The sequence below is a fragment of the Zingiber officinale genome, chromosome 11A (assembly GCF_018446385.1).
Source record: "Zingiber officinale cultivar Zhangliang chromosome 11A, Zo_v1.1, whole genome shotgun sequence".
NCBI lineage: Eukaryota > Viridiplantae > Streptophyta > Magnoliopsida > Zingiberales > Zingiberaceae > Zingiber > Zingiber officinale.
Window position 1 is genome coordinate 87492345 of NC_056006.1, and position 17068 is coordinate 87509412.

Sequence of the window (17068 nt, forward strand, 5' to 3'; positions counted from 1 at the left end):
TTTTTCATAAATTCTTAATTTTGATTTTGGAAATTTATTTAAGCATGCATCATGATTTTTCAATTTCTCAATTTCAACTTTTAATTTTTCATTTTCTAATTTTAAATTATCATACATTTCTAGTGGACATGCTTTTGCTATGTTAAATTTCAATTTAGTATTTTCTTTTTCTAATTTAGCTAAGTCTTTAGAAAGAGCTATAATAAATTAAAATGACTGTTTAGGTTTTAGTGCACGTACCTCACTTACCTTACTTGGTGAGGCTCCCCCTTCATCGTAACTTTCCTCTTCTGATGATTCTCCTCCTTCATCTATGCTCATCTCTTAGTCCGAGTCATTTTTAAAGAGATGGTTGGCCACCGGTGCTAGTCCCGAGAAAGCTTCGGCTTCTGACTCGGAGGATGAAAAATCACCCCATGTAGCCTTCAGGCTCTTGCATGTAGAGGACGTCGGTTTTTGAGACTTCTCCTTATTCTTTTTCTTCAGTTTGGGGCAGTCATCCTTGATGTGCCCTTCCTCATTGCAATTATAGCATCGGACTGTCCTTTTGTTGTATTGATGCTTCCTCGACTGTGATTTAAATTTATTAGTTTTAAGAAATTTACTGAAACGTCTTACCAATAGTGTCGCTTCAGTTTCGTCGATCGATGCTTCGGAGTTGAGATCGTCCTTTTCGGCTTGTAGGGCAATGTTGAGGTTCGACTTCTCTATTGGTTTCTCTGCAAGTCGAGACTCATGAAGTTCGAAAGTAGAAAATAAGTTTTATAAACTACTTACCTCAAAGTCCTTAGAGATGCAGTATGCATCTACTAAGGACGCCCATTCAGGGGTTCTAGAGAAGGCGTTGAGCGCGTATCGAATGGAATCTCGGTTTGTTACCGATTCGTCGAGATTCGTCAGTTGCGTAATCAGGTCCTTGATTCTCACTTGGAGTTGCGCTACCTTCTCGCCAGTGTTCATCCGGAGATTTGTTAGTTGAGTTCGAAGGATTTTGCCCCTCGCTAGCTTTGCTTCCGAGGTACCTTCGTGGAGCTCTAGGAATTTCTCCCAGAAATCTTTTGCGGAGTCGTAGCTTCCGATCTGGCTTACCTCCTAGGGTGGCAGAACGCTGAGCAGGTGAAATTCCGCCTTTCTGTTAGCCACGAAATCGACCTGCTCCCTCTTCATCCAGTTGTACTCTTCTTTGTCTTTTGGCTCTTCATATCCATATTTCATTATTAATAATATATCAAATTTAGTTTTAAAAAATACCTCCATTTTTCGCTTCCATGTGGCGAAATCTCCGTCGAACCTTGGGGGATGAATGTTCACGCCGGCCATTGTTCAGATCTTTGTGCTTCAAACCGCGGTTACTCCTTCTGAGGCTATTGGGCTCTAATACCACTTGTTGGTGCAGCGGGGACCGGAAAGAGGGGGTGAATTGCCTGCAATCAAAATTATACCCTCCTCAAACTTTCAACTCAAATAAAACAATAGTTATGAAATTAAACAGAATTAAAATGAATGAACAGAGAAAACCAGACTCAGTGTTTTTATTTGGTTACAACCAAGATGGTTGTTAATCCAAGGCAGTTTGAAAGCACACTAGAAACGTCTCCTTCTCTGAAGGCGGAGAAGTCTTTTACACTTTGAGAGCACATAACTATTGCTTGAAAAATAAAACACAGAGAGTTGATTCCTTTTTTCATTATACTTAAACAGCTATTCGAGACCCCTTTATATAGGGGTTCCAAGACTTATCAGATAACCTGAATTTCGGGATCAGGTTTTGACTCGAGAGGGATCGGTCGACCGATCCCCAGGTTTGGTCGACCGAACCTGCTGTACCTGCCCAGCCTTCCATCCAGGTGCAGTCTCTCTGGATCAAGCTTGGGTTCGGTCGACCGATCAGCCAACGGTCTCTCTGAGCTGGCCCGATCAGTACGCTCGACTTAGTCTTTTGGTTATCTCCGGTTCGATCGACCGATCAGAGGGTTCGGTCGACCGATCAGCCATTGGTTGCTGACGTGGCTGCTGATGTGTCTCCAACGGCTGGCTGCTGATGAAAGGGGGTTCGGTCGACCGATTAGAGGGTTCGGTCGACCGAACACTTGTCAAGTCAACTTCCCGGTTGACTTTCTCTGGTTCGGCTTGCTTGGGTGATTTCGGGCATTCGGAATAGGACTCACCCGAACCCAGTTCCCGACCTTCTCCTTGAGCAGTCTTCTGTCCCGGCTTTATGTCCCTCGAACGTCGTGCACATTCTTCATGCCCACCGGTGTACTCTTCCGCAGCTCTATCGTCCTTCGGACGCACCGAGTCCGTCGGCTCCCTTCCCGTATCGTCCTTCTTGCTAGCTGTGTCATCCGCTCGATTTCCTGCGCTCCTAAGTTCCTGCACACTTAGACACAGGGATCAGACAAATAGAACTTAACCTAAACTTGGTTGATCACATCAAAACAACCACGAGGTCCAACACCTACAACTCAAAAAAGAGCGTTAATTGTCATGCCAGAGAAGGGGTCCTCGGCTTTGACCCTCTGTCACTCAAGTCAGTGATCAAGTCGTAACCTCTCCAATGAACAGTAGCAAGGGCATGTAAAATTATGTAGCGTCGCGTACCTCCGCCCGTAGAAGGAGACCCCTTTTTATAATGTTATTGTTTATACACGAATCTCGAAGCATTTCTAGAAAAGGATCGATCATAGAGTTGCTCTGACACCTTTCCGAAAATGGACTCACAATCTTTGCGTTTGTCAAAGAGAAAACTTCGAATATACAGCTTGCTTGTAGAATATTATCTGTCCTTCATGGCACAAAATATCAAAAGAGAACATAAGGTCGTTGGGTTAAAGGGCCCACAACATATTTAGATGATAACCAAACCGAGCCCTTTGGGTGTTCCAACCGACTATCACTCGAAGATGCTACCCGCTCAGATGAGAGAACTGTAGGTAGAGAGTCAGCCTTCGCTCGGCCTCCTCATCGAGTCAGAAAGTTCAGACAAACTGAGTGTCAGCTATTCCTATCGAACGTGTGGTCCGATCGGCTAGATCACTTTGACGGGCTAAGAGTTGGCCTTTGCTCGGCCTCTTCATTGGGTCAGAAAGTTTAGACAAACAAGTATCTAGCTAGTCCAATCGACATATGGTCCGATCGGCTAGATCACTCTGCCAGGCTGATTCACTGTACAATTTCTAAACCCAGGATGAGCCTAGCTCTGCGGATTACTAACTAGGCTTAGAGCTTAACACATGTCACGTAGATAAGCATCCAATTGGCCCCTCTGTCCAGTCGTCTTGACGACCCCGTCGACTATCTCTTAGTCGAAGTCATTATCTATGCTAGCTTCAAAGGTTGACCCTTCCTTAACTTTGACCACCATGTCATCTGATCCTCGTAACTTTGACCCAACTCCGAGACCCCACCTCAATTGCCACATCAGTCAAGCTACTAGTCAATGAACTAGCTAGCGTGGGCGTGCTCTAGTAATTGTCGATGAAGGAAATGAAGAGATCTAAGATGCACTCAAAGAGAGAGTTAGACTAGTCTGAGATGCACTCTAAGAGAGCGTTAGACTGGCTGGGCAATGAATCCTAGGGTCATTCCGACACTCAAGTTAGGATTTTCTTAAGGTGGTATGCTGAAGAATAAAGATAAAGAAGAAGGGTAGAACCTGGTGAAGTTGAAGAGAATTCAGAACCCCCTCGTTACTTTTGTGAGTTTCTATATAATTATCCAAAGAGCGTCTTCACATCAATCAAAATATCATCATTATGGGGACCGATAAGAAGACCAGAACCAATAGTTGTTGGTCGTCTCCTCACTCATCCAGTGTCATGTGTCAGTACAGGACATCTAGGGGATCAGATCTAACAATCTCGTAGCCACCCCCATTCTTATATGCCACTTGTCCTTGCGTGTTCATAATCATTGTCAGTGATCCTATGTAGGGCATAGGCCTGACTTGAAGGTGGAAAAAGGTGACATCGATGTGGAGGCTATGAGAATAGACTAAGTCAAGATCTAAAATCGAGATTGAGAGGATGTCAGGGTTCAATGCTGAGAGAAGGTATCGGTGACTGGGGCCGAGATAGAAATGATGTTAGTAATCAGGAGCTGAGACTGAGAGATGGTGTTCAGACCTGGGGCCGAGATAGAGATGATGTCGACTATCGGGAGCTGAGACTGATAGATAGTGCTAGAATTTGGGGCTAAGTCAGAGATGATATCGACTATTGAGACCTAAGACTGAGAAATGGTGTTGTGACTTGGGGCCAAGACAAAGATGATGTCGGTGATCAGGAGCTGAGACTGAGAGATGGTGCTTGAACCTAGGGCTGAGACAAAGATGATGTTAGCGATTGGAAGTTGAGACTGAGAGATGATGTAGGGATCCGAGATTGAGCCAAAAGGGGTGTTAGGATCAGGAGCTAAGACTGAGAGATGGCGTAGAGATCCAAAACTGAGCAAGAAGGGATCTCGGGATTTGTGTCGAGACAGGGGCCACGGTAACTAACTTTTCCTTGGTTGGCCTCGTATCTTTGGAAGGAGCGTATTGGGCTCACTGGACTTAACTTAAGTTCCTTCTATGATGAGATTTGACCCTCCATAAGTAGCCTCTACCATATCTTGACTTTGAGTAACAGTTCATCATGACTGTCTACCCCTACGGGCACATAGGACTGCAAAGTCCTACTGCATCACAAGCCTCCCCTTAGTCTAGTCGAAGGAGGTGTAGTCCAACTGACTGGATTGTGATGAGCTTTCAGTTGGGAAGAGAACATCTCACATTCAATGGACATGATACGTAAGATCAGGTATCATGCTGATGATTAGCACCCTAAATTGCGACATGAATTAGTGGTATGTGATATCCACCTCAAGCTGTGAGAGAGTCTTATCATATTAAATGCAAATGCGTGCGATGATGTTACTACTGACATAATTTTGGATCCAACAGTGGGGGCACATTGGCTCCTCTTCCTATATTTGCATCTGACAGTAGCATTTCAACGGTCTTAGAGATTGATGTGTTGACTCATAACCTAGCACTATTGCACTTTAATGGGTATGATTGGGTTGTGATCACAATTATCCCACTGAATGATCTGATGGTGGAGAAAAGATCTCGTCATCTAACAATTTGGGGAATTGACGTGACATTCCTACTATACTGCTGCTAAGGTATATTAGGTTAATCAAAATTGGAGTCATGTTCATCTGCCTCCCTTGCCTTCAAGCCTTTGTCTTCATCTTCTCCCCTGCGTCTAGCAACACAGTAAGTTTGTCACTCGTTTCTTCTTTTTCTTTTCAACCTTCTCCCCCCTTCTTTATTTTTGGGCCCATGGCTACCAATGACTCTTTCGATAAGTAGTACAAGTTTTAGCGGACCACCTATATCCAAGGTGCAACCACACAACTCTGGAAAACCTTTGGCATCCTTCCTGACCATGAAATTAGGATTTCGATGTTGGAGCATCGACCACATGAGCCGCCTACATGATACATTACATGCTTCTTTGGTCAATTAGCCGGTGGCCTTAGGTTTTCCCTTCATCCATTTTTCAAGAACTAGCTCATTATTTCTAACTTTTTGTGTCCCAACTAGTCTGCAACTCTTACTAGTTGATCTGCAACATAGTTTATCATCTTTCAACTATATTAAATTTCAATGGACCCCACCATCTTTTATTATCTTTTTTACCTCAGGCAGATAGAACTTGGGTCTTTTACTTCGTGGTTAGGTTAGGATGTTGCTTCTAGGGCCAGTATCTCGCTTCACATAAGGGGTGGAAGAGCCGCTTTATCATCATTAGGCTACCTCAACCATATGCTTGGTCGACACCCTAGTTAGACGATCTACTGGTTCACCCATTGTTGGACAACTACAAGTTGGAGCATGTGTATCTGGACACGATTGATATCCTATCTAGACTGAAGTTCAACATCAGTCTATTAGTGGAAAATGAAGCCCTACTTTGCCGGGCTAGGTTAAGCCCGAAGGCTGTGAAGGTAGATGACCACTTGAGTAAAACACTTCTTTGGTTAACTTTCCTTTTAAACTAACTAACTTTATGCCTACAAGTCAAATCATGTTGAACACATCACTAAGCAAGATCATAAAGTGGGATATGACTTCAATCAAGGATGTGTGGGCCTCGGAGGATGTGGTTGGAGAATCCTCTGAACTATCCATTCCTCGTCCTTCTATAGTGGCTAAGACTTCTGCTATTGCAATAGATCCTTCTGAAGCTGCGCCTGAGGCTAAGGCTTCTGCCTCTATTTTTCTTTGTGGAGTTCTCTGAAATGGTCCCTTCTGAGGTCGAGGCTCTAATCGAGGCATCATTAGAAATCCACCCTCCGAAGGCAGACTGACCCTTCAACATTCAATAGCCCACCTCCCTCTGACTCCATTACAACGACTTTGGGGGGGGGGGGGGGGGGGGGGTCAAAAGTCAATTCCTGAAATTGGGGTACCAAATAAATGAAAATCAACGCCTTTGGCCAAAACTACAAAGAGGTTAGCAATTGAGGCAGAGGCCCCGAAGAGATAGAAATCAACCCATCCTTCAGAGAGGAAGATCTAGGCACCACCATTGAGGAGTTGCCCCCAGAGACCATAGCCAAGGAAAAAATTGGCATGTCCAAGGCTCCAACAACCTTGGCTATTAGTGATCTATCTGCTGCCCTCCCTTAAGCAAGCATCATCAACTTTTATGGGTGAGAACTTTGTCTGGTCCATTCGGAAAGTATACTGTGACTTTTAATTTGAAGCTTTTAGAACATCTGTAAACTACATTTTTTATTGTACAATCAAAGGTGGAGGCGAAACAATTGTATCATTACCTCGGTAATCTAACAAAAAAAATATCACAACACAAGAAAAAAAAGTAACTAAATTGAAGGGTCAACAAGCTCAGTTTGGACAAGGAGCTAGAGAGGACTTGATGGTGGTGAAGAGTATGACTTAGGATGTGGCGGAGAGTTGTTGTAAGAAAGTCAAAACCTATTTTGATAAGACTTAGAGATTGGGAGAGGAACTTACTCAAGCAAAAGTTGTTGTGCAATCCTTGAAGGAATTAGCTAAGAGGGCACAAACTTCAGAGGCGCAAGCTTGCGAGGAGTTACTCAAAGCCCAGTTCGAATTATCCTTGTAGGCAACGAAGCTGATCACCGTGGAGGGTCAACATTTGCAGCTTTGATCTGAGCACCTAGCCTCAAACTTAACAAAAGAAGGGTTAGAGCTACAATTGGCTGAAGAGGAGAAAAGAGCAAAATTGGCCCTGAAATCAGAGACGTACCTTTGTTCGATCGAGCTTAAAGTAAATAATAAAAATGAACCCTTTTGTTGTGGTAAATAACTATAAAATTTAGTTTACAAATAACAAATACACTAAATACATAAATAAACCAGAAACAATATATTATATCAATAAAAAGTTAACAAATATTTAAAATAATTATATAAACACTTATTGTCTAGCTATTTTAGAGGAAAAAAATATTTATCAAATCTACATAATCCAATTATTGAACTATTTCTTTTTCAATCGACAACATTGTTAGCTCATTTTTTCTATCTTGTGATATTGTAGATTAAAAATAATCTTGAATAACTTCAACTTCGAAAAGCTTCTTGTAAGTACCTCAGGTTGATTTTAATGTGATCAGCCAAGTTAAGTTAGACTTTGTGTTATTTAATGTCTTATGTCTAAGTGTGCAAAGGACTTAGGAGTACAAGAAGTCAAGTGAAAGACGCAGCGAGTGAGAAAGGGGACACATGAAGCAAGCCGGCGGACTCGGTGCATCAAAGGGACGAGAAGCTGCGGAAGATACACCGGCGGACAAGAAGGACGCGTGCGGTTCTTCCGAGAGATGAGAAGCCGAGAGAAAGATTGCTCGAGAAAAAGGTCGGAGTTTGGTTCGGATGAGCTTAACTCTGAACGGCTGGAAGATCACCACGATCGAACAAGTCAACCTGAGTTGACTCTATCCAGGTGCCTAGACCAGGTCTAGGTGCTCGGGATGCCCTAGCCACGTTAGCGACCTATTACGAAGAGGATCAAAGTTGTCCACATCAACAAACTTAAGGCGCCCGGGATTTGCCATGTCAGCAAACAGCTAGTTCGGCCAATGTGATATATAAATAAAGCCATGTTCTTCGAAGTTAAAATAATGAGCTCCGTATTTTCAATTCGAATTCTATTTTTCTATTTCTGTGCTTTCAACGCTTATAAAGAGGCTTTTCCGTCTGATTGAAAGGAGATCTTTTATTGGAGCTTTCATTGTCTTGGATTAGTAATCTCCTTGTTTGTAAACCAAATAAAATTTTCGCCTCTACATTTTAATTAAGCTTTATGTTTTATTTGTTCAACTAACATGTGTTTAACCTTTCTAAGTTAAGAAGCAAGAGATAGCTTTAAATTGTACTTGCAGACTATTCATCCCCTTCTAGACGGTCTCATCAAGACCTACACTTCTTTCTTCCAATGCACCTGTTATTGGTATGGTTAACAAAATCTTATAGGCAATATAAGTATTTGAGAATAAATCATTCAATTTTACTAGACATTGTAGCATGTCAATTGCTCCTTTTTCATTTGGTAAGTAGCATCTCACGACCATCAATTGCTCTTTTTTCATTTTTTTTTTTAAATAGTCTATGTGTATGAATTCATCTAAACTGCTAAACATAGCAATAATTAAATAAAAATTACAATTCAACATCCTTTTCTTAATTATAAAACAAAATTTGACTTGACTAAGAGGACTTGATATATTATTTTTTGATGCTACATCCAACTACAATTTGTAAGCATATTTTCTACATTTTTAGAAAATGTATAAACATTTTTCATAAACTAAATATGAGCTAATCATTAATATATATTATATTAAAAGACTAATTGGGTAGTAATGAAGCTATATAGGAACATAGACAATCATGTTTTGTTGCTACTTCAATTGAACAACAAGTTGTATGCACATTAACCGAAATAATAATAACAAAACATTACAATAATAATATCCTATTAAAAATAATTTTATTAATAAAATAATAAATATCTAAAAAATAAAACAATAAAGTTTAATTGTGCTTATGCATCATACAGGGCACAAAAGGGCTCAGTCAAGGCTGCGATGGTCATGGTAGCAACCCAGATGACCGAGACTAGGACCAATGTAGTGGTTATAGACAATGACAACCAATGCGTAATTAGGTCACATGAGCGGATGACATCGCGTGAGAGTTGTGATAGCCACCACACAATTAGGTCACACGAGCGGACGATGTCACGTGTGAGTTGCGACAACCACCGCACGATTAGATCACATGAGCGTCCACTGGTCGGTGTCTCATGCGATAGCCACCTCACGATTAGGTCACGCAAATAGCCGTCGTTCCCTGATTAGAACGCAACTGGTGTCGCGTGTTGCAAGATGAAGAACAAGATTTGAGAAGAAGATTAGGATTACTTGAGCTTGAGCAGTTGAGATTGTTTGGTAGATCCATATCTTGGTGGAAAGAAAGCCAGAGAAGAAAATCGCGTGTAAAGAAGCACTTTGGAGCCATGCGTGCCTTGGAATCGTGCATGCCTTAGGGGAAAGATACACAAAAAAAAATAAAAATAGAATAAGGTTTATTTAATAAATTAAAATAAAATACATTTGTAATTATTAAATATATTTCTTTTATTTTTTGGGTATAATATAAAAAAAATTGGGCCCCTTCCTAAGTTGGGCCTTGAGGCGGTTGTCTACCTGGCCTCATAGAAGGTCCAACCCTACATGGAATGGGAGGTTGCCCGAGCTAAGATGACCTCTAATTTGGAAGCTGTCATGGCTGAGATGGGCTCTGAATTAGAGAAAGCAAGGGCTGAGCTAACAAAGCATCGGATGGACGAAGAAAGGTGTTGGGTAACCCAAAAGAAAGCCTTTTTAGCTTCTGAGGAGTTTTATAATCTGCTCGCATAGAGAAGCAACAAGATGCTCCAACACGACTTTAAGGGTATCATCCGCCAATTCATTTAGGCAAAATTGATTACAAGGATTTCAACTTTTGATGAATGGTGGAGACCACCACACTGAATGAGTTGAGAGTTAGCCTTCTAAGGATGATATTGTACGATGGAGCATCAATCACTATGAAGATGATACTTCGGGTTCACTTCAAAGGGGCCTCGCCTAATGACAGTGAAAGGTTGATCTATCCCAATGATTATAACTCATAGCCAATAAACCAAAACAGAGAAGTTAGCATAGATCATAGTTCCTCTAGGTTGGTTTACATTTGTTCGAGGGCTTCTTAGTATAACACATTTATCGATCTTTCCGTGTCCACAAATACTCTCAATTCATTGTAGCTGGCTATGAAAGCATGGATGACTAGGGCATCATCATGAGGAATAACAACTCCTTCTAAATCTTAGGGCTCGAAGCTTATGTGAACTTCATTTTCCTTGCCTCTACTAGTACCAATATTGTAATTTCCAACCTTTGTTTGTGAACTTTTCTTGCACGGTTGGAATCACCATCGGTGGGGTCACCTCATATCATGCAGATATTGGCTCGAGGGGCGGCATCATCTTGACCATCTCGATGATGGTCTCGGTGATCGTCTCAACTATTGTATCAACAGTTATCTCAACGATCATCTTGGCGACCGTCTCTGTGTTCAAGAAAATGGCGTTGGGAAGATTCTAGCTCCTGCTTGGGGATTGAATTGTCTCTACATCCTAAGTCATCATGCCACATGTACTTGATCGAAGAACGTCGAATAGCATCGGGTGATGTTCTCTCGCTTTGGATCTTCTCTTTTATGATATGGCTTACCTCTTGAGAAAGTTGTCAAAACTATTCAATGTCATGAGCATATAATTGATGGTAGGTGTAAAAATAAACTATTCCTTCCTAGGTCGATTGATGTGGCCTCACTACAAAAGCGAGGGTCAAATTTACAACTTGTACCGGTCTCATTTCTCTGTGAACCAAGACACAGTTGAGGGGTTGATGCAGGATTTTGTTCTTGGGTGGGAGTTGAAGGGGCTTCTTGTCCATCTAAGAAGCAGGAATGACTTCACTTTTTCGTGTCAGTTGAACCTCCTCCAAGTGGATATACTTCTCAGTCCATTCTAGTAGTTTCTCGTAATTTGGCGGAGGCTTATTTACCATAGATCTAAAAAAATCTTTATCCAACAAATCTTGGGAGAAGGTGCTAGTCAAGATTTTTGGAGTTGAGGGGATATCTCAAATAACTCAATTGAAATGTTGGAGATACTCTAAGAGTGATTCCTGAGACTTCTGCTTCATGATAAATAGATTAAGAGGTGTCTTCTAATACCTCTTGCTACTAGCAAACTGGTAGAGGAAAGTGACTTTGAAGTCATTGAAGAAGGGGGTGGAAGAAGCTAGGAGTAAGCTAAACCACCTTTCAGCCGAGCCTGACAAAGTGGTCAAAAAAACTTGGCACCTAATACCATCAGTGTACTGATGCAGTAGGAAAATATTTTCAAATATACATAGATGGTCTCCTAGGTCGGACAGTGTATTCTCCCAGCAGTGGCTGCTAAAAATTTCGAGGCAACTCTTGTTCAAGGACTCATTGAGAGAAGGGTGTTCCTTGGATGCTTTATTCATTGGAGGTAGGAACTTTTCCTTTGCAGTCGCAAGACAGGATTTCTCCTGCTTGTGATTTATGTGAATCTTCGACAGGGAGTTCAACACCTCGATTGATCGAGACCACAGCTGGTGGGAACCCCATGAAGGGCGAGGGCATTCTACCCATAAAATGGAGTATATCGACTAAGGGAGAGAGACCTCCTACTAGTGGTAGTTGCAGAAATGGGTGCTATTGCAGGAATCCCTGCAACACCTTGGAGACCATCTCATTAATGTTCTCATGCGTGATGGTTGTTGTTCCGTAGTGGCTTCTCTCTCTCTCATGGAGTCATAGTTATCAGTAGTCCTTCTAGTATTAACCATTGTAGCGTCTTAAGTCAGAGTTCTTACAAATGACGTCAATTTATTTCAGCCAAATACCGTAGATGGTCAAGCTAACAGTCAATGAACTAGTTGACATTCGTGTGCTCTGGTGACCATCAATGAAGAAACCTAAGATGCACTCAAAGAGAGAGTTAGACTGGTCGAGGGATGCATTCGCGCTTTAGTGACCGTTGATGAAAGAGATGAAGAGACTTGAGATACACTCAAAGAGAGGATTAGATTGATCAGGGGACGAATCCCAAGATCATTCCAATGCTCAAGTTAGGATTTTCTTATGGTAGTATGTTGAAGAATGAAAATTGAAAAGAAGGGTAGAACCTGATGGAGTTGAAGAAAATTCGAAATACCCCTCGTTACTTTTGTGAATCTCTATATAATTGTCTGGAGAGCATCTTCATGTCGACTGAAATATCATCATTGTGGGGCCGATGAAGAGACCAGATCCGACATCCGTTGGTCGCCTCCCCATTCATCCAGTGCCACATGTTAGTAGGGGCATCTATGAGACCAAATCTAAAAACCTTGTAACCGCCCTCGTTCTTAGGATTCCACTTGTCCTCAGTGAGCTTGGTAGGGCATAGGTATGGCTTGAAGGTGGAAAAAGGTGAAGTCGATGTGCAGTGACCTTAAGAATAAACTAAGTCAAGATCTGATACCGAGACTGAGAGGATGTTAGGATCCAATGCTGAGAGAAGGTATTGGTGACTGGGGCCGAGACAGAAATGATGTTGGCGATCGGGAGGTGAGACTGAGAGATGGTGCTAGAACTTGGGGACGAGACAGAGATGATGTCAATGATCGAAAGTTGAGGCTAAGTGATGGTATTGGAACCTGGGATTGAGACAGAGATGATGTCAACTATGGGGAGTTGAGATTGAGAGATGATGTTGGAACCTGGGTCTAAGCCAGAGATGATGTCGACGATCGGGAGTTGAGATTGAGAGATAGCATTGGAACCTGGGGCTAAATCAAAGATGATATTGGCAATTAAGAGCTGAGACTGAGAGATGGTACTGGGACTTGGAGTTGAGACAGAGATGATGTTGACAATCAAGAGCTAAGACTGAGATAAGGTACTAGAACCTGGGATCGAGACAGAGATAATGTCGACGATCGAGAGTTGAGACTAAGAAATGGTGCAGAGATCTGAGACTGAGTTAGAAGGGTTGTCAGGATCGAAAGCTGAGATTGAGAGATAGCGTAGCTACCCTAAACTGAGTCGAAAGGGATCTCAGGATTTGTACGAAGATGGGAGTCATGATAATTGACTTGCCTTTGGTTAGCTTTGCATATATGAAAGGAGCATATTGGGCCACTAGACTTAGCTTGAGTTTCTTCTACGATGATTTTGACTCTCTATATGTAGTATATACTGTATCTTTACTTTGACTAATAGCTTGATAGCTCAGCTGTCTGCCCTATGGGATATGTAGAACTGTAGAGCTCCTCACATCAATGGAGAGCAGATCTCCTGATCCCTTTTTTTATGGATCAAGGTATGAACCACTCATAATTACGGTCGGATCGTGACCACAATCGGCCGCAATTAGTTGTGATCCCTTTCTGGATTTACCGTCCCCTCTATGTTATAGTTTGGTTCTGAAAGGGCAGCCGGAGACCGCCCAGAAGCCACCGGTGGTAGACAAGTGGCCAGGTTGCTGGACGTTGAGCGGCCTCCGGCCGCTCTCTCGGAACCAAACTATAGCCTGAAGGAGACGATGAATCCAAGAAAAAATCGCAACTAATTACGATTAGATCATGATTACGATTCAACCGCAATTATGAATGATCCAACTTCTGATCCATAAAAAAAAATGGATTAAGAGATCTGCTCTCACATCAATGATAGCTTCCCACATCAATGCTAAATCATTCAGATGTTCTAAACAAAATCAGTTTCAGGAACTAGAATTAATATCTATTTATGTTTGGTTCTTTTCATTGTGGTCTTCGAAATGACTAACTGGTAATGCCTAACAGTCCTATCCGTAACGTGTAGAACATTTTGGTTCTTCTCCGTCAGGTTTCTCCGTGACAACAACTCCAACTTGACTAAAATTCGGGTAATTTTCAAGATACCTTCAATATTTACAATATTTTCAAATTACCCCTAAGGTATGATTAATATCAAAATACTTTTTCCCCTAAGATTTTATTTGTTTGCCAACATATCACTTGTCTAAGACTAAACTATCCATTTTAACATTCTTAATTATCATTTAAATATTTTATTTTTATTGATAAAGGAAAGAAAGTTTTGGAGGTGTTTTCATACATCCATTAAATCTTTGGAGCTATTTTAAAAAAAAAAATAGAAAAACACACATTAAATCATATACAATTTGGGGTTGTTCGGAGGCTTGGTCATCACTCTGTTCCCGACGTCTCAATGACGACCAAAAAGCAGCAGCGACGTCTGCGTTTGCCCCGTTTGATCTCCGAGGAAGACGCTACCACTTCATCCCCCGTCTCGTTCGCCGCCCCTTTCGCCTGATTCAATCACCCCCATACCCTTCCCTCGTCCTCCCTGCCGTTTCACGTCTCTCTCGGTTGCTGCTGCGTTCCCGATCTGCGTCGCTCCGCCGCCGACGAACGACCCGTCGTTGACGCCTCCATGCGGGTGCGGCCGGCGTACGCACAGAGGAAGCGGAAGGAAGCGAAGTTCTGTGGCGTCGTTCCCTGCGGGGGCTTGGCCGACGTCGAGGTCAAAAGCTCGCTGCTTCCTTCTTCGGCACGTCGATCCGGGGGAAGGCGGCGCGACGTTCCGATATTGCACCAGGGCACTCGATCCTCGACCGATGAAGACGACAGCGGGTGGTGGAGCGGCGATGATGCAATAGAGAGGCTGACGAGGAAGCCGATTCCATGGGCGCCGCTGGCGGTGAGGGGGAGCCTCGCGGTGGTGAAGCAGTCGGAGGACCCGAGACTGGATTTTCTACGGTCGATGGCGGAGATGGTGGTGGAAAAGCAGATCGTGTCCAGCAAGGGGCTGGAGCAGCTGCTGCAATGCTTCATGTCGCTTAACTCGAGAGAACACCACGCCGCCATTCTCGCAGCCTTCGAGGACATATGGCAAGCCCTCTTCCCGGCGGTACCTGGCCGCTAATTGCCGCCGGCGATCTCTTTAGATTATATTTCAATAGATGAAAAACATGTATCAATTAATGTAATTAACAAACATAAATCAACGACAAGTTCGTGATCCAACGAAGTGCTGGAATCTGTCGACGCACCGGTTCCGTCCTCCTCTCCGTCTCAGTACAACGAAGAATTTCAAGTGACGCGATCAAATTTGTTGAGCTCATACACACTGAAAAAATCGAATAACATTAGATATGCAATATAAAAAAAAAATATATATATATATATATAGCGTTTCATTATCAAGCTCAATCAAAATTTGAATAACTGACTCAGCCTGCCAAACCTTCTTGGTTAATCTGTGATACGGCTAATAAGGTAGGCCCTTGAAGTTGAGACCGAAGTCAAGAAGACTGGTTAATGTGACGATCAAAGTCAAGGAGAAATCAATACTCGGGACTAGCATGACCGAATGGCCGACCGAGCACTCCAGCTGATCAGATTCCAATCCTCTCGGCTCGATTGAAATCTAAGTTCCCCTGACTCGATGGAAAACTGAGTCCTCCTGGCTCAATGGAGAAGAGAGCCCTCTTGGAATGATCAGAACTTCTACACATACAATCCGACTGGACTCTTGTCCGATTGAATGCTGAGTCCTCGAGATGGCCAAGCTTTCGCAACTGACCTAACCTGTCCAAGAGCAATGTCCAACCGGATAATAGAGGGAACTCGGCCAACTCGACACCATTAAAGTATGCCTCGTTATTCCAAAAGCTCAATATCCATTTTTAACATCTTATGTAACCGTTGTCAGAGAATCAAAAGAATATTTCCTGTGCAGTCCGTATGATGAAAATTTTCACCCTGCAAGTTCATAGGTAGTAGGCCCAATTTAGAAAAAATTATAAAGTGTCAGAATGGTTGGGTCAATTTTAATAATGCATCAATATTCGTATAAACAAGAAAAACAACACTATATAAGATGTCTCCTCCTAAATGACACAAGTATTCAAGGCAACGCTACGTCAAACTATAGTGCTATCATCATTCATTTTTCTTCATATTTTTCCTCCGCGCTGTTTAACTTGAGCGTCGAAAAACTTGTGTCGGGACTCCTCCATAGCCTGATTACTAACGTTTTCTTCTTCTAGCTCTCCTCTTTGACACGCAAGCTCAATCGTGTCACCAGGTTCTTCCTGATCAGAGTCTTCTTACGATCAACCTCGACATCACCTCGCCAACTTGACATTTTCCCTAATTTCAGACCGAATCAATCAATCTGTCCAATCCATTAGTCTACTAACTTGTTTAGCCAATCTAATTTGGTTCTTTTAAATGGTAAGTTATTAGTAAATATAATATTTAATAAAAGTATGAATGAAGATTTATCTGTTAAGTATGGAATGAATTAAAGTTTTTTTTTATAAAATGGATATTTTAAATTATTCTCCACACACACATTCGAATAAAATATATATAAAGTTAAAGAATTGTTTCCAACTCACTGCACACACATATTATATGACATATATGGTGGAATAATTTTAGTGATCTATTGATTTTAATGTTTAGATATAAAACTTTATAATGAATGATCATTACATACATAAGTTCTTCCATTCACACTTATAAGAAGAGGACGGCTACGTCTGGCATGTATAGAATGTGCATCGACAATTTTTAAATAATAAATTAGGATTAAAAAATTTAAAAAACTAAATCATCTCTGCCGACCAAGGAGAATATTGAACATCCTTCTTCCTTTAATATTTGGTACAAGTTTAAAATATTAATAAACAAAATGACAATTGACTAAGCAAGAGTTACTTGGTTTAATAAAAAGCGAACTAAAGTCGAAAGACTTTTTAATCAATATGCTTTTACTCTTTTAATTCATTAATATTTTTTTTTACTCTTTTAACTATTAATCTAATTAATTAATATTTCCCTTACACGGAAACAATTAGTGGAAAAGGAAGTTTATTTTTGGAAAATATTATTG

General features: G+C 41.7%; 1 protein-coding gene across 1 annotated transcript; it reads left to right on the forward strand.

The window, feature by feature from the left end:
* The first annotated feature begins 14599 nt into the window (after positions 1 to 14599).
* LOC122031541 (transcription repressor OFP7-like) lies at positions 14600 to 15091 on the forward strand. The gene has a single exon (XM_042590643.1). It carries the CDS (start codon positions 14600 to 14602, stop codon positions 15089 to 15091), a length of 492 nt encoding a protein of 163 aa, XP_042446577.1.
* Positions 15092 to 17068: the final 1977 nt, after the last annotated feature.